The sequence below is a fragment of the Brachyistius frenatus genome, unplaced genomic scaffold, assembly GCF_029030835.1.
Source record: "Brachyistius frenatus isolate BFR_SWC_R1_liver_20210118 unplaced genomic scaffold, ASM2903083v1 Contig_117, whole genome shotgun sequence".
Taxonomy (NCBI): Eukaryota; Metazoa; Chordata; class Actinopteri; family Embiotocidae; genus Brachyistius; species Brachyistius frenatus.
In genome coordinates this window covers 197,762-222,983 of record NW_027210716.1, presented here as the reverse complement: position 1 = coordinate 222,983, position 25,222 = coordinate 197,762, and the positions used below count along the sequence as shown (strand labels likewise).

Below are 25,222 nucleotides of genomic sequence, written 5' to 3'. Positions count from 1 at the left end.
ACGGACTAAATCTATCTTTGTACAGTTACCCAACAGATCACTAAAAACAGACGTCTCTGTTCTAACCCAGATATCTGACTGTTATACAATGTGGAGACTGGGATCACTCACGGAGATCCAAATGTCTATTTTTCCATTTAGCACTTCTCCACCATAATAATCCCACTACTTAGAGCTGGTGGGGGCCACCATGCATCCACCCAAGCCCTGAAACCACTGAGTGCTGTAATTTACACGGGGAAGATCAAGACTGACCTCCACCAGCTGCCTGAGTGACTATGGTCAATCGAAAGAGCGATTATAGAAGCTTAATCCCAGATGATCTCTGCCTCTAAAAGCCACTGCAGCAGAAGCAGGAAGGACTGCAGTTTAGGAAGAGTATCCGGGCGCCATTGACTGCTGGAAGATGAAGGAGCTCAAACAGTTAAACAGATGCATGAATGCACTGTCAGACAGCAATGAATGAGTTTGACATCTATGTGCTGATGCACTTATATTCATCTGTTAACTCATTCATAGTTTTGTTTTTTGTTTTTTAATTCTATTTATCCAACCAGTTATAACATATAGAGTCTGGCACATGTGAGGATGAGCAAACATTTTTACTGACTTCAAAATATGAATCATGACCGATCTGAGTATTTTCTTTTGAGATTTAAAAAAAAAAGATATCTATATCTCTGGGAACCAATCTTGCCGTTGTTTCATAGTGGAAGAGAGTCAATTAAATATTTTGACCTCAGATAAAAAAAACAACCTCATTTTTCTTTCTTGTATTGGTTTTTAAGCTTGGATTTAACAGATGTGCAGGTCAGAGATTAGAAGGTGGATTTCTTTGCATATTTTTTTAGAGAAGCTGATGGAGAGAAGTAATCCTCTCCATCAGCATCATCATTCTTTAAACTGCAACATCCGGTGTTTCCATATCCTTTCAGTCTGTCTGTCTATATTTTATTTTCATTTCATTTTAGCAAGTAGAAGAAATGCCGCGTCCATTTTTATGAGCAGGACATCAGCAGTAGGAGATTTTCCTCTCCCCTCCAGTGGAAAGAGGTTCACACATCCTATTCTCCTTTATGGTCTTCGTGAAAAACAGTCACGGAGGGGATTGGCTCACACATTAACCAAGGTCCCACAAATAACGCTCAACAATGGCCTGAAGCCAGTGGAAGGCTTTAAGAGGTTTCCACCCTTACTTTGTTTGGGCAAACAGAAGATAGGAGGCAACAAAAGTATTATGATTACACTGCCACAGCGGCTCAGCTGATCAATTATCTATGGAGGTGTAAAAAAAATTATTATTATTTTGTATCTAAAGAAAAGGTCAGAGAGCTGAACTCTCACAGCCACTGCTGATTATATGGTGGTCACTGAAGTACAAATATCTCATCCGGGTGCTCTCTTAATCTGAACAAATGTAAGCTGGTGGAGCTTCAACACAAATCCCTCACTGTCTCTCCTTTGACAGATAAAGAGAGAAAGATGCTGATTGCTTTTCCTACCCATTTTTACTCAAAGGAGCACCTCACATCAGCAGCATTGTTTGTAACTGGGTGTTGGTGCTGACATGTTAGGACTGACTTTGTTTTATTTTGGATTTAGGTTCCACAAAAGAAAAATCAAGACTTTTTGATATTTTACAGGTGCTTCAAGTTCTTGTTTCTCGCTGTTTGATGTCTGACATCCTCGGGCTGGATGTTTCAAATCTTCCTGAATCTCTATCAAAATAGCACTGCCTTGTTGTTTTGTTTCTAATTCAGAGGCAGCATTTGCTTAAAGTAGATGTAGCAGGTAAGACTGAGCAAAAGAGAGGAGAAGAGAGATTTTCATCAGTTCCTGCAGTTGAATCCAGACAACAATGTTTGCCAGCCGTGGTGGTTCTGGAGGAGGAAAAGGGGGGAAATACTCAGTGGAGGACCTCTATGGCATCAGTAAGAAGCCCAAGGCGTCGTCCTCCTCAGGGAGCATCGTGGCCAAGTCTGGCACCCGGAGCAACAAGACCTCGGACCAGAGGACTGAGTCGGAGGCCTTGGCTTCTCAGATCCTGGAGGCAGCCCACAGGCTGGTGGAGCGACGCCGACTGGAGCTCTACCTGAGGGAATGTGGCCTCTCCCTGGCCGAGTGCGAGGCTGGGCGCTCTGCAATGACATACAGGTGAGAGAGAAAGAGGCAGAGGGAGGTGAATAAATAGAAATGCCGCAACATTACAATATGAAACCACAATGCAGTTTTTTAACAATAAAAAAAACTCTTAGTTATGACGTACTTATTTAAAACACCTCAGAATTAAATACATTATTTTCTCTTAATTTCACAAATAATGATGCATACGTTGCTTCAACAAAATATAGTAAATAAGAGCTGAATATGTACATAAAGCTGTCATACCTGCAGATGTAATAAGATTTCCAGTTGCTTCTTAGAGGGAGAGTCTGAAGGACAAAGTTAACGTTTGGATTTTACAGCGGGTCAGAGAGGGAACATCAGCACATCCTGAGCGCTCAGCCATCTGTGTATGAACCATTTAAATAACATGATTAATATTTTTCTAATATATTACTAATGCATGAATGTAGTTGAGTGTTTGAAGAGGACTGCAATTGAAGGCAGTGAGTAGAGACATCAGTCAAGGGGGGAATCTATATTTGCAGTTGTTTCTTTTTCCACCACCGGTGACCTAGAAAGAAATATCAAGGCATTTGATGAGATTTCAAAGCAGAGGACTGCTGCACAAACGTGGCTGGACTGCAGAATTATCTGGTTGTTCAGGATCACTAATTGGACTCGAACACGAGCCATTGTCTAATTTCAACCTTCGAAAGACAGCCGGATGGGGTGAACATCAGTGGTGCAGAAGTTTGGAGTTAATGATGTGTGCCTTGACAGCAGGGGACAGGCAGTTGGTTGTTACAGTACTCGCATCGCAACGTTTAAAGTGTATAGAAAAGTTATTTTGGGATGAAAAGGTAGCAGTGAACAGTTATTTTCTCAAGGCTATGGAAACAAATTTTGAATGTCACTTAAAAGAAGACATACTTTCCAACAGAAGTATAGAATTAACATTTCATCATTGTGGATTTGCACAGATGTAAGATGTCACTCGTGATGTAATGGCTGTTGAAATATACTGGTATATAAGTATAATTATGTGCATGTCATTACACAACATGGCATTTAATTTGCCACACTATATTAGGGACAGTCCAGTGAAGTTGCCTCTAGGTGGCAGCATCACCCTGCTGTGAGGACAAGTCAGCCCTGTGACTCAAAACCAGAGAAGGAGCAGGATCTGCTGCCTAAAGGGTATCAATCACGTGACATTTGCAATTTTAGAAAACATGCCTCATTTATGCCCAAATGCTTACCTTATTGTAGCTGTTACTGGCAGAATACTCTTTTGATTTGTTAAATAAATTCATGACTTACCAGAGTATGATTCAGCCGAGTCTACTGCCTCTAGCAGAAATGCTTTCATCTCTTAGCTCTTAAAAGCATGTAACAGCTGCAGCTTCCACAGCCTTTGTGCATGGGATATGTCAGCATTGGTTAATCATTTATAATTGAACTGCCTCGTAAACAACAAAATTAACAGTTGTAATCAACATAGAAGGTCAAATCTACCTAAGCGGTCTGTCTAACATCCACATCTGCTGATCTCCTGAGTGCAGAGCTAATTTGTGAAAGTGAGACAGAATCTTACATTTTTGTATATTGTGAGGTCTACATGCACAATCTAGTCCTTTAATAAAACAAAGCATAAAAGTGAAACATATTTAAACATATTACAGTCAGATGGAGTTTACATTTCAAATCAAAAAGCATAACGCATCAAATAACTGTCCCTCTTTGTCAAACTGAATTGCTTTAAGATAAACTAAAGCCACAAGAAAAACACGATGTCTGAAGGAAAACTTCAAAGTTACAGTTTCAGTGAGGACAAATGCCTTCAGCTTTCTCAAACAACATGCACATTTTATGTTGCGACACACCACAAATAATTCTCAGCATTCTTTATTCCTATTTTAGTTCGAGCAATTCAAAACAAGCAAACAGCCAGCCAAAAACAAAGTATGACTGTGGGAGATGTGCACCCTTACTCCATCTAGATCTCCTGCTCAAAAACATTCAATTACCCAATATATTTTTTTGATAGCAGATGTTAATTATTTTGTTATGTTTGCTAATTTTTACATTTTTAAAATGCAAATATAGCCGAAGGGTTCACAGATACTGTTCAGGCCATGTACAATCTGTACATAAGACACAGCATTATACACTTAAGCACTTTATCTTGGATGGAGACTTTGTAGTTTATAGAGGATCACAGTTTAAAAAGACCCACTTTGTAATGAGCTTTGGTGCTGAGTCTGATAGCAGAGTTGTATTAATCTTTTCAAGGACATTCACATTATACAATCTGCCTCTCCATAAAAAAGATGGCCATCTCAATCTCCTCATTCTGCCTTCTTATTTGCCAAGAAGTGAATGGAAGTGAAAAGATGCATCAAAACCAGAACTTCAAGATGTAGCGTGAAAGTGAAGTGAAGCTCCCAAGTGTTGTGGCACACTCAGTTTTAGTGCAATGTAGCCTCAGAACTGTTGGGCAGACTGAGTCACTGTCATTGCTGCATAAAGCGATGATGCCCACGGACATTATTTGGAGTGAAGGTGAAGGTTAAGCCCATGTGGAGATGAAGATTTAGTCAGCCTGATTAAGCTGAGGTTTGGATATTGGAAATGCTGTGATTCCTGGAAAAGAAGGTGCTTTTAACGGGAGTGGGACTCATTAAGCCATCCCCTCTTTTAAAATGTCACCGTGGGTCTCGCTGCTTATAGCTGTAAACTTCCCCCATCCCAACTCTCAGTGAATAGCTCTTTAAAAAAAGAGAGCTGATTGCCAGCTCAAAGTTATATCCTGCTGGCAGCTGACATCCAAAACAGGACCTCAAGATGTGGGAACAAATTGACAGAAATGATTAATCTGTGTGTGTGTGTGTGTGTGTGTGTGTGTGTGTGTGTGTGTGTGTGTGTGTGTGTGTGTGTGTGTGTGTGTGTGTGTGTGTGTGTGTGTGTGCATGCTTGCATTTTTATTTGCCCAGGCGGGGTTGCCTATTTTGCAGAATGCCCTGCTGTGTGGTCACAGGATTGTGATCACTGACTGGAACTTTTTTTTTTCCGATTGACAGTCTTCTCCTGGGATGTGGCAACATAGTTTAGATTGTAAACACAGCCCGGAAGGGACAATTATCATTGCCTGGCCACCTAATGACACGTCCATTTTATTTGAATATGATGTGATGTGATGCAGTATGATATGATAGGCCATGGCATGTTATGATGTGACGTGACTTAGAAGTGTCTGCTCCGTTGTGAGATGACAATGAGAGTCTCAGTATGATTTTGGTGTACGGCCACATAGATGTAGATGAAGTGAGAAAACACTGCTTTGCATGAAAACAAGGGTGTGGTAGAAAGAGAGGGATTTCTGCTGGCAAAGGGGAGCCAAGTGTGAAAAAAAACCGAAGAGGGAGAAATAAGTGGATATAAAAAGATTCCATGTGACGTCAAGCCTTTGGTGTGCGAATATAAAAGAACACAAAATATTTTAATGCATCCTTTTGAGAACCCAATAAGCCCCATTATTATGTGGCGATGTAATGAAATGTGTGTAGAGCAGTGTGATGAAAAATGTAGAGATCACACCCGAGAGAGAGAGACAGAGAGAGAGAGAGAGAGGGAGAGAGCGAGAGAGGGAGAGGGAGAGAGAGTATCTCGCAAACCCCCACACTGCTTGTGTGTCGTGTACATTTTGGAGCCTCTGGAAAAAAAGGAAAAGAAAAAAAAAAAGGCGGACTCTGAACTGACAAAATGATGCTGAAGGAAAGCGGCATCGAGCGTTTGAAATGTCTGTTGCAGCTGATTTTTGGGCCAGTATGCCGGCATTTTTTTCAAATCCGCGCACCGTGAGATTGTGTCAAAAAAAACGGGGGACCTGCACAGCTGCTGCCGGTATGTGAACTACTTCACACACTGAAGGTAATATAAACCGGCTCTGTGTTTGCTGAATTTGTTGCTGATTCCTCTCCCTCTCTCTCTCTCCCTCTTCTCCCCTGCATCAAATTGATGCTGCGTGAAGCCACTGGGCGATGATGCATCGGTGGGGTTTGACTGTGTGAATTCGCATAACATCAAGTCTGTGTAGCTTGTTCGTACTGCTCTCCTCGGCAATGTAAATTCGAGCAATTGAGCCAATTTTTTTTTGCTGACCCACCTTGCGACAAAAAAAAAAAAAAAAAAGAAGAAGAAAATGCCTTATATCAACCGGAGGTGCGAGGATGCCTGTACCTGTGATTGTGTCATTGCTGCAGCACGCTCCGGAGCTCCTCAAATCAAGACAGTCTCAACTAACCTCAGCTGAAGAGAAAACAGCGAGCTGGCAAGTGCTTTATCACCCAACATAAGCCATACGATCCTGTGCATGTATGTGGGAGAAGGCCGAGCGACTGACACTCTCCAGGGAGCCTTCTAATGCACTGAGGTTTTGGGGCTTCCCAAAAAACTGCCACATCCCCACATTCGTCTGAGGACTGCTGTGAGCTTACAAGCTTCCTGATGGGTTTTGGAGGGCAGCCCTGATGCATCGTGCGAGTGTGAAAACTCTCAGACCCTTTTGCCAGGTTTGCATCACCAGACAGGAGACAGAGCAGAAGGTAACTCTGTGTGTGTGCATGTTAGAGGCTGGACTCTCGCCTGATCCCTCCAACTCTCAGCCAAAATCGTTGACCTGCCCTGTCTAGGCCCTTTGTATGAGCATCACTGCCTTGCCACAACAGCACAACGGGAAACAGTGTCAAGCAGCACCAACAGTTTTGTAGACTTCACTGTTTGTGTGACTTCCCTAAAAAGCCCCCCTTCGCCCCCCCCTTCTCTGATTCTGAAAATAAGAGACACCTGAAAACACAGTCAGCATGCAGGTGTCCTTCGCATGCACTGAGCACAACCTCAAGAGTCGCAGTGAGGACCGGCTTTGTGGCCTTCGCACTGCACCGCCACCTGGAGGAAGCAGTGGAGTCGGGGGAGGTGGTGGAGGAGGTGGCGGCGGTAGTGGAGGAGGTGGCGGAGGTGGTGGTGGAGGAGGTAGTGGACAAGGGAGCAATGGCAACTACATGTCCCAAGGCTCTGTCAAGACCAGGGATGGGTCCGGGTCCCGTCACACTCCACAGGGCCATGCCCACATGAAGGAGGCCATCGGGCGCCACACCAGTATGAAGTACAGGTGAGTATGGGCCTGATGAGGTGACGAGGAGCTGGAGCTTCTGGAGGGTTCACTCACAACAGATAGAGCAATCGAACTCACATGGTTTTCATGTCACTTATTATTATTATTGGCCTTTTGACCTCCACATTATCTCTCAGGTACGATATTATCATAACAAGCATCAGCGGTTAAAATCCTCCACCATAAAGAAGGTGTCAGGTTGATGTGATTGGGCCTCCTCTCATCATCGACCAGCTCGGCCTTCTCTATATTTCCTTTTCTATCAACGTCATTGTTGAGATGTGGGGTGAATTTGAGGTGCACTGCCACCAACAAGCCTCCTGTAACATACTGTGCAGACTGCCTACATATCCATTAGCCAGAAGAGAAACACCTCGGTGAGTGCACACCCAGAAGTGAGTCCTCTGACATTATAAAAGACACGGCATTTACCCCTAAAAGTGCTTACACTGATGGATGTAAAAATGCTTGTATAAACCATACCAAACAGCCATAATGTTATCACAGCAGAACAGACAGAAAGCATATAGGAGCGGTCGCCATAGACTTTATGCAGATTTCGCCCTGGCCTCATGTTCGCCGCAACAGATTAATAAAAAGCCTGCCTCCAATAACAGCTTTCCTCAAATCACCCCGTCATCTTGGAGGTTTTAAATGCATTTCATTTTCATAAAATAGTGTCGCAGCAGAGTATCTAATGCACAGAAAAAAACACTGTTGCATACACCAGGTCTGAGTCATAATGTAGGAAAGAACAGGGGAGCAGATAAACAGCAAGAAAAGAAAAGAATGCCACTTGCGGTGTTTCTCTTTTAGTTTTTGGCACAGTTTTAGATTCAGTTCACCTTGATGGATTAGAGCTTCAATTTAACATGGGCAGCTGATCATGCAGCCCCCCCCCCCCACACACACACACAGAGAGGGGTTCTCAGAGCAGTAGAAAATAATGCATATTTACATATATAAAATCACAATGCATGCACTTTAACATTATACTCTGCAGGCCTTAGCTTCACTTGTGCCATATGTTTCCTTCATTTAGACAGTAAAAATTCAATATCTAGAAAGAGAGTTTTAACGACCTGTTTTCCTGGTAATCAGGTTGATTGAATTGCTGCCATTCTCTTCAGTCAATTTAGTTTTCATTTAATAGAATGCTTAAAAAGGAAATGAGGCAAAAGACTAAGCTGGGATATCTCCTCTACCATTTTATTGCTTTAGAATTGTGATAGGGTTGGGTTAGTCGGCTTTTTGCGCTGTCTCTGGAAAAGTGTCACTAACAGGGAGTGCAGCAGCACAATACATCTATCCAGCATATGGCCAGCTCCAGTTGCCATTGGCAACACCCCAGGCATTGCCTTTAGTTTTTTTATCTTATTTCTCTAATCAGCTGGCACTGTTGTCGCTTATCAGTCTTTTCTGCCACTGAGTCCGCTCGAAGCTTCACGACCGCGGCCTCAGTGTTGTTGTGGTGGAGCTGTGGTTGTGCATTCTGCGTTTCACACTGATTGAACAATCAGAAGGAGGTCAGGAGGAAACAGGAATGTACATAAAACAGGCCTGCATGCTGTTTGAGCGAGTCCCTGTATATCAGAGTAAATATTGGGGATTTCTTGACATGACATTGATTGAAGCCAAATGATTACCGCAATAGAGCACAAGTGAACAGCTGCGAGTGAATTTGATCTCATCTGTCCCATTTTCCAGAGTGCACCTACTTTGCTATTATTTTACTTCATGTTTTCTAACTCCCCCAGCTATCTCATTAACCTGAGTATTCCTCACTCCTCTGTTATAACTCCCATGAGCCCCTGCTGCAACACAGTGCATCAACTTTTTCTGAGCGACTCACTTAAGCTCCCTTTTTTGGATCTAAGTGTCTGACTTTCTTTTAAAATACTCCCCTTATTGTTACATTGCACTGCTGCATTCTCGTGCGTGTTTGTGAGTTTGTGTAATTATGCTAAAAAGTTGTTGGGGGTGTGACTCTAGCAGTCAGTTTTGTCGCTCAACAAATTGTTTGTTTCTATTGGAGCAGGAACATCTCTATTCCCCAACATCTACCTGGTAAGCTGGTCAGGTTTGTTCATTTGCACAATTAATAAAGAATATGAAATACAAAAAGTTTGGCAAAAAATATGATAAACTAATGCACCAGGGCATATTTATACAATCACAAGATACTTGCAGGCAGAGCGAAAAAGCCCAAAGTCTTCTCTAGACGAGAATCCCTCTTTATCATCAATAACAACAAAATATTTCAGTTGCAAAATATCTACAGTCGACTTCCATGTGCAGACCACTAGTGACCTTGTTCAAAATAAGAAGCTTCTCAAATTTGACTATTATGATTTTTTTTATCATATGTTTTGAAAAATATGTGGATATACATTTTTATTTTTTTTATTGTGGGAATTAAATTTTCAGCAGTTTTTTTTAAAAGGTCACTATCCTGCCTGAATGTATTTGCCCCTATTTGTCCAAATTTGGTAAATGAATGGCCACAGGGCACATTGTTTCAGCATCAGGCAGCTGGATGCTTCTGTTTTTATGCATGAGTGAAAAGTGGAGCATGCGAGTAGTCAAACACTCGACACACAGAAAATAGTCATTTTTAAAGACTCATATTTTTGTTTGTAGGCTCTAAAACAACTCGAGGACTACAGGAAAGAGAGGAACGAGTTCTTTTAATCTGTCGTGTCTTTTAATCTTAGAATTTTTAGTTTTAAAGAGACTTTTCCTGGTTAAGAAAAAGTTTGATATAAAAAGAAAAGCTCTAGGAGAAAGTTCATCACTCGGCTTTGAGCTAAGATTATTTTGTCACATTTTCAAGCTGTCGCTATGGTAATATACTGTATATCACTAAACATTTAAAACTTGCTGCTCCTGTTGTTGAAACAACTTCAAGCGAGGTCACTGCAGAGATGAGCAAACTACTTAAAGCAGATAACAAACAGAAGTGTCCGTTGAAAGGTGCTAGACCACAGAGACAAAAACCTATTCAGTTATATGTTCAGCTGGAGAACAAGGCCAACGTGTATTTGCATTTGTATCAGGATATAAAGTGTTCTGACATTCAACTATGCACTGAGAGCTGCTGTTCTCTAACAGAGTACACTTGAACAGCGAGTTCTGAAAGCCTGTAATCTCAGCAGCTGATGAAGCAGCGGTTGAGTCTTTACTGGTGAACAACCCTGTCCAGTTTCACAGGTGCATTATGGTCATTTGGTGCCATGAGATGGTGATCCAGCCCCCAGTGTTATGACTCTCACAGTGTGCCTGTTGTTCAAGTTACATTATAATCATACTCTGTTATATGCTTTAAGGGCACATGAACGTCACGGTTTCAGTTTGTTCATTTCATCTCAGACTGTTCACACACATAAAACAGCAAACACACAATTCAAAATTCTCTAAAACCCAGTGGTCACCACATGTATTCAAATTGTAATAAATCCCAAACAGTGATTAAATATGCATCTCACAGTGAAGAGAAATCATCATTAATAATTGAGTGATGATTAAGTGTTTTGCCCTCATATTGTTATCATGATTAACAATCACTGGAAACAAATGGTCTGTGTAGCACGGAACAGAATGAGACAGCAGGCTGGAACAACTTTGACCTTCAACTCCCTTCTCCCGCTCTCTCTGGATTTTATTTTTGCTATTGTTATTTTTCCAGTTGACTGAACAGATTAGTGACTCACTTTGAGGTCCATCAAGATTTAGGTTAAGTCACACTGTAACTTCACTTGCTTCACTTCAATCTTCAAAAAGTACATCAAGCAGATAACTTAATCTCTTCGAAATGTGAGGCGACCCCCGGTTCAGAGTTGTTTGACGAGCCTTACATTTGCCAATACTTGACTGCGGATGGCAGCGGCAATCAGCCGGCTTGTTCTGAGCTGCAGAAAATCCATGTCACGTCCTCGGAGTAGGCTTGTCTCGTCAAAGTCAAAGACTGATATTGTCTTCTGGCAGAGGCAAAGTCATCATCGCATGTTATTATGTAAGAGCTGGAAGACTAATGAAAGAGAGTCTTAACTTGCATACACAAAGTCCTTTTTTTTTTTTTTTTAAATATTGCTGTAATGAGAAGTCATGTTTTTGAAATGAAATGCTTTACTATAGTAAACATTATTTCAATAAATTCAAGGTAGCATTAAAATGTTTTATTTTACCCAATATTCAGCTCTCTGGCCACTCACAGTAAATAAATGTCAAAAACTTTACTCCTTAATTCATCATGGCACACCAGTTGCGATGTTTTAAATCTCAGGGAAACAAAGGGACGATATGACACTCAGAAACACCTTGGTCACCATATTAAATCATTTCAAATTTACCGAGCCGTCATTTATGAGGGAGCAGGCCAAGAAACTGACATACCATTCAAATATTCATCGCCATCCGTCTCTCAGCAGACATAAAACAGCAGCACGGTGCAGTGACCTTTTCAAACAATGAATTTCATTAACATTTAAACATTTTAAGATGACAGAATTTGTTTTGTATTGTTTTCGCCTTGAAGTCCCATTTCACACCCAGTTCCCTCTTCAAACTGTAATCTGAGGTGCCGGTGTCCACTGCCAAACTTTAACTTTCCATGCAACTATAAAAAGATTTTAAAACCAGCTCGTGTGATTGCTTTCCGGTGCCACTTTACTACATGCATTTTTAGTTAATAGGAGAGCCACTACTGCTAATGAAGTGTTAGCAGTTGATATGCAGCAATGGAGGAGAGCAGCTGAGATTGTGTGTGTGTGTATATGTGTGTAAGTAAGTGTGAAAGAGTCTGTCTTTGGGCCTTTTTTTTTTTTTCCATTTGCTCCACTCACAGCATGTGTATTTTATAATTAGGACAGACCTACTTTCCTAACTGTTTTAATGTAACTGAATTAAAAACATCACATCACACAAAAAGTCTGTAGTTTAACCCAATGCTGTAAAAATAGCTGAAGCGAGAATTAGCCCACTGTCAGATTGCACACTGGGATCGTCTCCTTCAGAATTAAAGAAAAACCTTTTGCTCACTTAAATTGGTACCTAGCCATGCAGATAATTTGGTTTTATTTGTGCAGGATTTGAGATAATCTGGCTCTGAAACGGCAGACTCAAATCCACAGCAACAGAAACTGATCCTCTGGATAATCCTCAGACTTCCTTCTAAAAAAAAAAAAAAAAACTGCTTTCTACAATACTGTAATTATAGAACAGACTTGTTTTTTTTTTTTTTTTTTTACTATTATTAGACATGTAAAAATGAATCCACCCCACTAGCATGGAGGTGGAGGCAGACATCTCTGCATGGGTGAGAAAATGTTCTTTATAATTAGGGTGAACTGACCCTTTAAAGCCCAGAAACAGTGCATAAAGCATTATTAAGAGAGAACAGACAGTTCACCATCTTCCCACAGTTTGTGCTCAGAAAATGCGAGTATAAGCATACACACACACACACACACACACACACACACTGACGTGAGTGTTATTAATATCTCGGTGTGCTTCCCTCTGGAGAAGAGCCTGCTCAGAAGTGTGTGGCATTTTATGACAACTGCAGTAAAAAAAAAAAAAAATCCCATCATTTGCACCTAACCATCTGTATATGGTGTCTTCCTTCTGTCTCAGGTGAAAACTAACTGTAAATGTCAGCACAGGTTAAAATGCTGACGACACCATGACAGAGGACCTGTGCACCTCCTCTCTCTCCTCCATTAATAATGTATGGATAGAGCAGCCAAGTCCCTATAATCACCTTGTTTGGAGATCATGATTTATTGCAAGAGAAGAAAATAGACAAGGAAACACGGGAAGCCCTACTCATAAAGGCTACAGAGAAACATCTGTGTTTTCTGTGTGCCCTGCTCACGAGTGCATTCATGCGTGTCCGTATGTAGATCTGTGCCTGCGTTCCAGTGTAATTCCCATCAAGCGTGAATATTCATGTGAAAGCATCGACCGACCCCGCTGTCGCTTGCACACTATAGATCTCGTCAAATCTAAGTCAGATGAAATATGGGCCGAGTGTCTGTGTAGATGCACGCGTGTGTGTGATTGTGTGTGTGTGTGTGTGTGTGTGTGTGTGTGTGTGTGTGTGTGTGTGTGTGTGTGTGTGTGTGTGTGTGTGTGTGTGTGTGTGTGTGTGTGTGTGTGTGTGTGTGTGTGTGTGTGTGTGTGTGTGTGTGTGTGTGTGTGTGTGCAAGAGAGAGATAGTGGGAAAGACTGTCATGAGGGAAATAGTGAAAGGAAAGAGTGAGCATGTGTCTCTCCAGACTCACTGATAGTAAGCAGACTGCAGCACTGCAGAGAGCGGTGGAGTTGAGAGCAGGGAGGGGGCGGCTAGTTGTCACACACAGAAACAATGACATCCTCTATTGCCCAGAAACAAACAAACAAACATTTAAAAAAAAAAAAATTTTAAGTGGCCCAGCAATCATGTAATTCACCCAATGCACACTGGTTTGTCGTTTGCTCTTTGTTAACCAAAGATGTTAGTCTGTCAGCTTTGTGCACTTATTTTTCATCTTTAGAAAGCACACTGAAAGACAAAAAGCATGCATTCGTGGAACAACTGTGGATGCAGATGGATGCATGACATTCTCCTAAATGCTGACTCATGCTTTGTTGTTGGGTTTTTGTATGTGTCAGACATAACCCTTCTATTTGTCATCCTGGTACAATTTGAAAAGTATGGAAAGAAGGTGGACTTTGGTGTGACTAAGGTGGCAGCCACAAGCTATCTTAATGTCATTAATTTACATGACAGCCTCTGGCTAAATAGCAGCCTTTTTAAAATGATCAAAATGTGAAAAAAAAAAAACTTTTCGTTTTCAATTTTTTTTTTTTTAAGTCAGTAGCTGCTGTTTGAAAAGTATAACATGTCATCCATGTCATTTGGCTCTCACTGTGCAGATATAGCAGCGATCTTGCGGGCTATATTTAATCGATTTGAAGCTGAGTAAAACTGCGGGGAACATTTTGGGATTCTTTTGTTGGCCCAACCTTGTCAAATGTTGCTTAACAAACATTTTCCTGCGACTGAAGTTGAAGCAAAAAGGTATAAATTGATGGATGCCACATAAAATGCCAGTAAAGGAGACCAAAACATGAAAAAAATATTTTAAAAGCTAATTTGAAATAAGCTTTAACAAAACAAAAAAAAGGTCTCTGGAATGTGTTTTTCCCATGTGCCCCACGTTTATTTCCCCCCTGTATTCAAAGTGACTGTCAGTGTGAGAACAGGCAGAGCTGTCATTGGTTGACAGACAGTGAACCAGAGCCACATTACCATACAAGGAATCAAAAGCCCCACAAACACATTTTCCCTTTGTGTAGCCTCCTTGACCTTACACCTGTGCACTATTTTGACAGAGTTCAACGTAATGACACAAACAATATGCGTTTCACACCTACGCAGAGCGCACACACGAACACCGATGCCCCCACACACAGCGGGACACAAAATGCTTACATATGCAGGATTCTAAAAATAGCTTAAGCTCGGCCATTAAAAATAGAGCAGGAAAATAAAAGCAGGACTCGTTCGACTGAGTCCAAATGCTCTGACAGTCTGTCTTTCTGCATTTGGCTATTTGTGGTGGATGCAGGCAGACAGGCAGGGAGTGGAGAGGCGCTGGAGATGAAAAGACGGCGAGCAGCGAATTGCACTGCAGTTCTGCTGCCTCTCCAGCTGGCTCACCGGCTAATTAGGATGGGGGAGAGCACAAATGGAGGAGGAGAGCAAGCATAAAGCCCACATCTTTTTCAGCTGTACATGCTCATGTGGTCAGAAATGCTGCTCTCTGCCTCTCCCTGCCTGCTCTTCAAAATTCAGCTGTCTAGGTAATCAGATGTGGCATGTCGGGTAATGGACTCCTCTTTGGCTTATGGAGTATTTTGTGTCCATTTACCGTACTGACCAAAAAGCTTTTGCGGGGACTCTGACCGAGCTGAGCTCTGTCCCCTCCAGCTGTTTCACTGACCGCCTATAATGCACTGAACCGTTAACATGTGAAAGATGAAAGGTCAATTATTCTGAAATAATTAGACACAGGCAGTAATTTAACCACAGGCGAGAAAGACTTTCACTTTGAAGCTGTAGTAGAGGAAGTGTCCGGGAACGCCATAGAAATAAATTGTGTTAAAGTGCCCCTCCTCTAAAAAATATGTGTTTCTATTTTCATGCTCTTATATGCCACTTTGTATGAAAAATTCAAAAAATAAAGTATTTGCGAGGCGTATCACTGGTACATGCCCTGACCATATGAGTCCTGAGTCTCTCGGTTTGGGTCCCGGCTGTCCGGACTGTTGCTGCATGTCATTACCCTTTTGTCTTCCCCCACATTTCCTGTCAATCTCTACTGCCACTGTCGAAGAAAAGGCCTAAAATGATCTATAAAAAGCTAAATTAATAATGAATTTGCTTTTTATGATTCCAAAGCAAAAGCCATCCAAGATTCCACTGTATAAATTAGCCACTAAACACATATTTTCTAGTGTCTCACCATCATGGTTCAGATATTGCCAGATTCTTGGCAATCTCCCCTCCACAATTATAAAAAAGTATCTGTACTGCCAGCATTTCATTGTCAGATACATGTAAAAACATAACAATTTCATAAAACAATTTTTTCCCCCTTAATCTAAAGACTAATACAACAATTCTGCAAGGATTATCATGTGTAATAATGTAAGATCTGGATAGCCTAGACTGTTCTGAAAAAAAAGAAGCTATAGTATGAATGGCTAGCCCCTATAGGAGCTTGAAAGTGAAGGTAGTGAAATTAACCTAAAATAGCTCATGGTTCGTAGGGTATAAGTGTACTTATATGCACAGTAGTTATTTCCATCTGCTTAACCAATTTGATCGTCACTCAGGATTATTTTATTTTTTTGCTCATTGCTCACACACATCAATTTTACTTCTTACCATGATTATATCTGCAAATGTATCCCAAATGGCCAAATATCATACTGTTTTTTTTTCTTTTTGAGCTTCACAGACTGCCTTTTTTCCTAACCTTCTGATTATTTGTTCTTTTTTTCCACAGGAACCTGGGAAAGTCAGGCCTACGTGTTTCCTGCCTCGGGTTAGGTGAGTTGGTTTGAAGGCAGGAAAATATTCATCTCTGTTTCAAACCCTCAAACAAAACAAAACGTCTTTGTCTCTTCCCGTTCAGGCACCTGGGTGACATTTGGATCACAGATCTCTGATGAGGTGAGAGCTCCGTGGTTTCTGTGTTTGTATGAGAAGTCGATCCCTGAACGCCTTCCCTCATATTGCTTTTGTGGGAAAGAGACGGCACTCTGAACACAAATCCCAGTGTTTTCAATTATAGAAATCCCACAGACCTGAAAAGTATTGTAGCTTGGTGACATATTGTCTGTGTCTCTGCTGTATTATCCTCCCTGCATCATGCCCTTCACGAACGACCTCTGCGTAATTGGAATCTATCCATCGTCTACTTCTCTCAGTCTCAATTTTTGTGTTCCCTCAGATGGCTGAGAACCTGATGACCCTAGCTTATGAGAACGGAGTGAACCTGTTTGACACGGCAGAGGTGTACGCGTCCGGAAGGTCAGACTTCACTTTCTCCTACAAAGCCTCAATTAAAACTTTTCTTCTTCCAGAATATTTTTTTAAATCTCTTCCTCTGATTACTGTCTTGAGGCAAATGAGGAACTCTAAAAAGAGTCTTAAGGTTTCTTTAACATGGGATGTGTGCAGATTTCCTGTGTGCTTTATTGTTGTTGTGCACAGACCTCGAGTAAGCCTCAACCCATCACAGTCAATGATGTGTTTCTCCACAGAGCTGAAATCACTCTGGGGAACATCGTTAAGAAGAAAGGATGGAGGTAAGATTACTCATTTTTCCAAAGTGACCCACGTGCATGTGAAAAGCTTTCCAACTCGATTAGATGTTTTTTGAACGTTAAATAATCCCTAATAATCCCTTTCTGAAATGCACTATGTTGCTACATGTTTTTTATTTATTTTATTACTGTCGGAAAAGACGCCCCATTAAATGATCTCAAGGGAAGTTTATACTTTTTATAAAAATGCAGAGAATTAGCCTCAGAAAGAGTATAAAAGGATTAAAATATTACCTCATGGAATTAAACTCCCAGATCATAATCTCTGGTGGTTGACTCGACAACTGCCAAAGAAACAAACATTGGTCCAAATAAATATTTTTTTAACAGGTATGAGAAAGAAAAACTAAAAACACAACTGGAAGTAAAAATTAAAACAGAAAAAGAAACTTCCCTACTTAATTCTTATGTTCCTATTAAAGCTGTATTCATAATACTTGTAATTATGTCCTTGCCAGGCGTTCAAGTTTTGTCATCACAACAAAAATCTATTGGGGAGGCCAGTAAGTATCGCCCTAAAAGACTATTTACTAATTCATACACTTTTTTAAATACAAACTCCTTGTTTACATTTCAACAAAAGATCAATAATGTGCATTTTCATCCCTCCACAGAGCAGAGACGGAGAGAGGACTCTCCAGAAAGCACATTATTGAAGGTGAGGTACAATCAACTATTTAACGCTAAGTATTTTATTCCTGAAATTTGTAAAACAAATAGAATATTTTGGTTTAGAAGCTTCAAATTAAAATGTGTGGTTCCAATTTTATCATCCTACAGCTCAACTATAAGTTTAAAACAGAAAAAGGGTTATTTAGAGCTGAAAATATGTTTCGAGATCAAGTAAAGTCCAAAAGTCTATTTTCCTGGGATGAAATGCCTTTTTACTTTATTTGAAAATGTTTGTCCAGAATCCAGTAGTTCAACCACTGAACACACAGTGACTCGACATGAATCATTTCATGTCCCCTTAATCTGAATGTGAGCGCTGTTTGCCTCGCTCATTTAAAGCCACTCCATGTTCCGTGTCACAGTAAATACATCAGCGAGCCATAGAATCAGATATATTTCTGTTTCATAACGGCTAAGGAAAAAAAAAAAAGTATACTCCTCTGCAGTAGTTGTGATGTTGTGTTAGTGGGCTGATGCTAGTAAGATAGGATTTTATCGAAGGTGAGGATGAGCGCTTTGAAGAATGATCACTTCGAGTCGAGTGCAGATGCAGTTCAGGTAGGATGTTTGCCATCAGAATTGTGTGGATCAAACAAAAAAACGAAAGTACAGAAGGTCATGCGAGGGAGCGTAGAGAGATGAGCACAAATAACACGTCAAGATTGTTGTTCTTCAGTCATTTAATTAGCTCCACCTCCCAAATATTGGCCTGAAAAACAAACTAAGGGGTTATTGGCCTTGTAGGCGGTCTTCTTTGTTTGTTTTGCAAGTAGCACGGCCTCGGGTTGACCTTTTGCAGAGGAGTTCAATGGGCTGTTTGACCGTCATTGTCATACGGGTTTTTTATTTGGGGGCATTGCGTAAGGAGTGAACTATGTGCAGCTCTCAAGATCCGAAAGCGGGGACGGCGCTCATATGTGGACGTTCTATGGCATTTCATTTCATTCAGGGCATCAACCTCTGAGTCAAATTACTGACATACCCGAGACGGGGAAGTTGGCCCACAGCAGACAGTGGCCTAAAACACGTGATAAGCAGAAACATAAAACAGTATCTGCTTGGAGAATTATTTATTTTTACTCTCTACTAGCATATTGTGTAGACCACTTACAACCATTTCTTGGGTATTCTAAAAAAAAAAAAAGAGTTGTTTAGATGCTTATTGCCCATGTATGTGTTGTTTTCAGTCATGATAGCAGAATGCCTCTGCAGATGGTAATGTCAGTCGGCCAGTTGATTGGTTGAGTCACAAGTCAACAACTACTTGATGGATTCAGGCAGTCATGGTGCCCGGAGGATGAATCCTAATGACTTCAGTGCTTTGGCTTTTCCTTAAGCGCCACAATGAAGTTCACATTTATGGATTTATTGGAGGGATTGGCATGAAATTTGTTAGACACACTCGTCCCCTCCTCAGGATGACTGTAATAACTTCTTTGGTGAGCATGACTGTTAGGTCAAGAGGCCAATACTTTGGTTTATGGCCAAAAACCTGAAAAACTAATGATGCTATCGGCTTCTGCATTATGTTAAGTGTTTATGAGCATGTTAACATGGACATTAATATAATATTGGTAGATTAGCATGGTCATAGTGGGTATGTCAGCATATAAAATTAGCCTTTTTAGACTCTTGGTCTAATTACTTATCATTGTTTATCAAAGGTTTAAGAGGATCCTTATCAAGACTCCAACTAGATTACGTGGACATAGTTTTCGCCAACAGAAATGATGTCAACAGTCCGATGGAAGGTCAGTTTCAAATGTTTGAAATTATTATTCTTCATTGCTAATATGAGGACATTATACAGTAATTGGGGTGGTTTGTGTTTTATAATCAGTTGCCTTAAAGTTATCAAACGAATGTAATTGAAATAAGATGTTTTATATAATATGATTTGCAGAGATTGTACGGGCCATGACGTTTGTAATAAACCAAGGTATGGCCATGTACTGGGGAACCTCACGCTGGAGTGCCATGGAGATCATGGTGAATGCTGAGCTCTTATTTAGAAAGTCTCACTCTTCACAAATTTAAAGCTGTCAGCTTTTTGCATAAATGCTGATCGATAAACATGGCGGTTTGTTTCCATCTGTTTGGCACCAGGAAGCGTACTCAGTGGCACGCCAGTTCAACCTGATACCACCCGTGTGCGAGCAGGCTGAGTATCACTATTTCCAGAGGGATAAAGTTGAGGTGCAGCTTCCTGAACTTTATCACAAGATCGGTCAGTCTTCCACCGTTTCACAGCTCTGTTTATCTCTGTCCTTTAATTAAAGTTCATGTTGTTTCATTCAGTCTTACTTCACTGTTTCAGGTGTGGGAGCAATGACCTGGTCTCCACTTGCTTGTGGATTAATCACAGGGAAGTACAGTGATGGAGTACCGGAGTGCTCCAGAGCAGCAATGAAGGTCAGTTTGATTTGACCGACACTCTTCCAGGAATTCTCTCTCTCAGAATCAGAGTCTGTGTAATTCTTTACCTCAGTGTAAGGTATTACACCGTGAAAGCAGCAATGAATCAGTGATGATTTTCTCCATGTTGGTCTTGATCAAGGGATACCAGTGGCTGAAAGAGCGTGTGAACAGTGAGGAAGGCCGCAGGCAGCTCGCTAAAATCAAGGAGCTCCATCTACTGGCGGACAGACTGGGCTGCACTGCTGCACAGTTAGCCATAGGTAAGACTCAGGCAAGGGACCTGATTTTACAGCGGAGATATACAGAGAGCTATTCTTTGTTTATTTATCATTGTGTGACTGGTGACAAGGATTTACATTTGCATATACTATCATAAATGTTTCCACTGCTGTGTGAAACCACTTAATTCCTAACTTTTATGGGTAATTGCATTACTTTTTTCCATCTTCATATTTAATCAATAGTGTTTATTTATTGTTTTGAAAACAAGTTTTGTCCACCATGTTTCCTTGCCTTTTTACTTTAAAATGAACTGATTTGGGCTCATTGACACGATATGACTTTTCAATTATATTAATCATGTTACATGTTTAATCTGGCCATTAGACTTAAATTTACAACAGTGTAATCTGATGATACTGACAAAAAAATATACTTTTTTTTGTTTATCACTGACCTTACAGAAAAAACACATGAGTTTTCATATGGAACACATGATCCACATGTATGACATGTGTTAATCACATGTTGCAGCATATGATAACATGAGAAAAAGATGTGGAGAAGTTTTCAAATGGGAATCTACATGAGCTTCACTCATTACACCATGAAAATGTCCCCATATGAGATCACATGAGTTTTTGCACATGGTAAAGTCATGGGGTTTTCTGTAAGGGTTTATTGATGGTCTCTATTTTTACAGCCTGGTGTCTGCGCAGTGAGGGAGTCAGCTCAGTACTTCTGGGTGTTTCTAATACAGACCAGCTACTCGAGAACCTGGGTGCCCTCCGGGTAAAATTTTGTTTTTCTGTCACATTAATAAACTTGAACGACATACTGGGCCACAGTTCTTTAAACCAACAGAAATGTTCATTTGTGTGCAATACAACACCCCCACCCCCCAAAAAACAGTTGCATTTTAAACCTATTGCTGTCTCTCTTCCTTTTAGATTTTATCCCAAATGACCCCTCAAACCATTACTGAGATTGATGCCCTGCTGGGAAATAAACCACACTCCAAGAAAGAGTCACGCGCTTGAAGATGCAAATCTGAGTGACGGATGATGTTTTTGAGAAGATGAAGATGACTATGACATTGGGAAACATCGCTTTTTGCTCTGCTGTATACTCAACAACTTGCATGTCCTCGGCAACATTATGCTTCCAGTATGTGCGCATAACCATTTTGCGCAGTATATTGTATCATGTATGAAAAAAAAAAAAAAAGAGAAAATCTCTCAATTGTGGAAAAAAATAGGTCATATATTGCTCACTGTCAATTGTTCACCGACTAATTATTTCTACACAGGGGGAGACTACATAGTGACAGGTCTCTGCCATCCACAGAAACCAAGAAAGGTTGAAAGATGTTCAACTGTTGTCAAAGCAGGTTTGTTAATCAAATGTTCTAAAGGTGAAAAAAAAAAAAAAATTAACCACCTCTTTGCTAAAATGCAACTTTATCACGTGAACGGTGCTTTCAAAGAACATGTGAGTCTCCTCCCCTTGAAGCTGCCTGTTATTCTGTATGATGTTTAGTACCCAGCAGCCAGAGAGCCAAAGGTTAGTACTCATGTGTCCAGCTGAACATTTCCCATTGGTGCATGTGACTGGTCTGCCACGCTCACTGCTTTACAGGGTTGGGAACAATGGATTACTTGTCGAGTAATTACAGTAATCTGACCGTTAAAAAAAAAAAAAAGAATACACTCTGGTTTTACTTTTAAAAAACAGAACATCAGATCACATGCTTTAAAAGAAAAAACAGGCAAATTGGGTGAAAAGCACGAAGATTGTGAGTTTACAGACACGCTGAAATCATCATTGATTGTGTCACAAATTACTTGAAAACATAACTGATGTTAGTTTTTACAATGTAAAACTGGAAATTAATAGAGGCTGAGATTTTGAAAGTAACTTTCCCAACCCTGCGGCTTCCTCCAGTCTTTTTGCCTCCTCTGTTTGTAAACTGTGCGCATGTCCCTTTAAGAGAGAATAGCCCCAACAGGGTGTAAATGTGGCATGGCTTTTATGGCTTATGTAGATTTGCAGTGCCCTTGTAAGCCATTCTTCTTTTCTTTTTTTTTTTACTCAACATGGTCAGGCAGTTTGATCCTGGACCGGTGCTGCTGGGCACTCTTGCTTAAAAGACTCTTCAGCAGGCCGCAGACACGATTACTGTGTGTCCATCAGGCGTATGATCTTTGTATTGTCCTTTACTGTTTTAAAAAGACGAGCATCATTGCTCTTGAATCAGAGGTTTTAGACAGCTGGGCCATGTGAAAAAGTTCACTGACGCAAAGATTTGGAAACACTGTGGTGAACTTGTAGTTTTAAAATGATAGGAAATAAATGATGAAGTCTGAGTTTATCAAATGTGATACAGCTCTTGCCACAGGTCACTTGGGGTAAGATTTAGCAAATGTAATTTTTATTTTATTTTTGTGGAAGCCTAAAAATATAGCTCCTCTGCTCATTTATCTGGGAGTTCTCTCTCTGTATCGTTCGTCCTCTTGATTCTCTCATGCACCATATATTTTATACTGTGCACTTCATGTCTTTACCATTTAGTTTTGTTTTCATTTGAATTAACTTTGTAAAGTGAAAGGGGGGATTCGTTCCTTTTGCGATTTCCCATGAAAGCTGCACTAATTTGCCGGGTGGAGATTTTGATACATGAGGTTGTTTTGGCTGGCGCGAGGTTACATTGTACTGTAAATAGGCTTATCTGTTTTGCAGTGACATAACATGATGAAAGGTCAAATTTAAGGATCATGAAGGAGCCGCTGAGGCGCTGCTCTCCTCTGTGACTCTGTGATGATGTACAGTTTGAGTGTAGCTTCTAGTGTATATAGATACTTCAATCAAACCTTAAACATGTAACTTTGCCTGCATAACTTATTTTACTGTCTTTCAACAAAGAGAAACCAAAAGAGAGAAGAGACAACTCATGCTGAATGTATCATGTCTGTTGATCAAACCTATTTAAGGGACAATAACATAGCCTATTCCAAACGTAGTTTCTTTTTGTGTTTTAAACTGTCGCATAAAAAGATGACGAGCAGTCCTGCAAACATTTCCACTGGGATTTGGCAAAAAAAAGACAATCCACAGAAGTTTTATGCACACACTTTATGCTCATTCAAAATGTGATCACCTGTCTATAAAAACAACAGATAAGATTTTGTATTTCATAATCTGAAACTGGAATAGGCTAATCACAACTGTTATGTTGAAACTTACTGTTTGCTAACCCTCCCCGTTAGCTAACCTTCCATGTCAATATTTGGAATAAACTGTTTATTTGTGTACATACAGGGATTTTAATTTATGAGTTGCATATGAAAAAAATATTCCCCAAAAAGTCACGAACTGGCATATGGGCTATTACCCACAATGCCTTGAGTTTAGGCTTCAAATCACAACACAAACTCAAGTCTCACATGCTATGTGATCAATATCGCAAACTGTTGGTGGATATTCTCTAACAGTTTAACTACAACACGTGAAACGAGTTACTTTCAGAATTTCATTCAACATTTTTAAGTTGCTAGAAAGTAAAAACAGCCGCAGCTCTTTCAGTTACATTTTTCATTAGAATACGTCTCCATATCCGTCTCCAGTGATCGTGTGTGGTCAGATCTCACCTCCCCACTTTTCAAAAACGTACGTGCATCATTTTTGTTTGCAAAGACCATATGCGTAGTTGAGTTCAACCGGTGGGAGGCAGGAATGCTCATCCTGAGCCGAGTCTACTGGAAATCAAAAGAAGCAATCAAAACAATTGGCTCCCTCTTCCTCCTGACAATGTGTCAGCGGTAGGCCACATTTCTAGGATGCTACATGATTGATTCCCGCCGAAGGAATATTCTGATGTCTAGGACACTTCGAAATTCACCAAAAACAGTTCTTGGTTCAAACAATTTTCAGGGATGCATCGGGTGTATCCTGGGGGTCCTTAAAATACCCACAATCCTATGCACACATACAAGGGAGGACCTTTTTAATGGTGCACACCTAGGAAATAAGGACTACAATATCAATTGGCCATTCGAACAGAGAAGAACAATGATGCATGGCAGCAATGACAGCTCCATTATGTGTTTTGCAAATAACAGGAAGGAGAACCGTTAGGTTTAGGGCAAGGACACTTCCTTCCGACAGATAAACACCCACATTTTTACTCTCTTACTGAAACTTGCAAACAAGTATGTAGTTCTGCTTACGCAGACGATATCAGATGAGGAGGTGGTCCTTCAGTGGGATCTAAAGACAATGCTAAAAGAATGTGAGCCTATGCAGCTCAGGTCATCCCCGAATATGGTCTGAGCAACTGAATCTCAGTGCATCCTCTCAATGTGTCTTGGGTGCATTCACACCAACTGTCCACTTGTGATCAGATTACCCAGAGGCATTTAATGCCAGGTGTAAGCAGGGCCTAATACTAAGAAGTGTAGGTAGTGGGAGCAAAAAGTCCTACCCTTAAAAGAGCATGGGAATTGAACCATAATTTCTCTGTATGTCTGTCGTATGGCTGAAAGAGACGTCTCATTTTAATACAGCTCTGAATCTAGTCAGAGTGCATCAAAAGTTTGATTATCTATGTGGGCCTTCAGATTATTCTTTCTCAGAGAACAGAAGGTAGAGCACTTTGTGAAATCTCACATTAAATACTGTTTATGAAGATTTAGACAAGGTGGTTCCTTCTGTTCCTTAGTGCTTCTCATTCTGGAAAAGAAATGTAATTATTTATGC

The 25,222-nt window shown here is 40.6% G+C and overlaps 2 protein-coding genes across 5 annotated transcripts in view; one reads left to right on the top strand and one right to left on the bottom strand.

Moving 5' to 3' along the window:
- The window catches only part of LOC138629514 (GDNF family receptor alpha-4-like), a 326,543-nt gene that overhangs the window by 211,185 nt on the left and 90,136 nt on the right, over nucleotides 1–25,222 (bottom strand). The gene's annotated exons all lie outside the window — the stretch shown is intronic.
- Nucleotides 1,841–23,778, top strand: LOC138629490 (voltage-gated potassium channel subunit beta-3). Of its 4 annotated transcripts, none has more exons than XM_069713217.1 (15): nucleotides 5,758–6,009; nucleotides 6,194–7,276; nucleotides 16,336–16,379; nucleotides 16,465–16,502; nucleotides 16,783–16,862; nucleotides 17,096–17,140; nucleotides 17,617–17,661; nucleotides 17,773–17,816; nucleotides 19,495–19,581; nucleotides 19,734–19,819; nucleotides 19,937–20,057; nucleotides 20,148–20,242; nucleotides 20,388–20,508; nucleotides 21,171–21,259; nucleotides 21,418–23,778. In XM_069713217.1, the coding sequence occupies exons 2-15, from the start codon at nucleotides 6,969–6,971 to the stop codon at nucleotides 21,505–21,507; spliced, it is 1,293 nt and encodes a 430-aa protein (XP_069569318.1). In that variant the 5' UTR covers nucleotides 5,758–6,009; nucleotides 6,194–6,968; the 3' UTR covers nucleotides 21,508–23,778. The 4 variants fall into 4 exon arrangements, with proteins under 4 accessions (XP_069569319.1, XP_069569318.1, XP_069569317.1 ...); XM_069713216.1 differs by having other exon boundaries at nucleotides 6,137–7,276; XM_069713218.1 differs by lacking the exons at nucleotides 5,758–6,009; nucleotides 6,194–7,276 and adding an exon at nucleotides 1,841–2,154.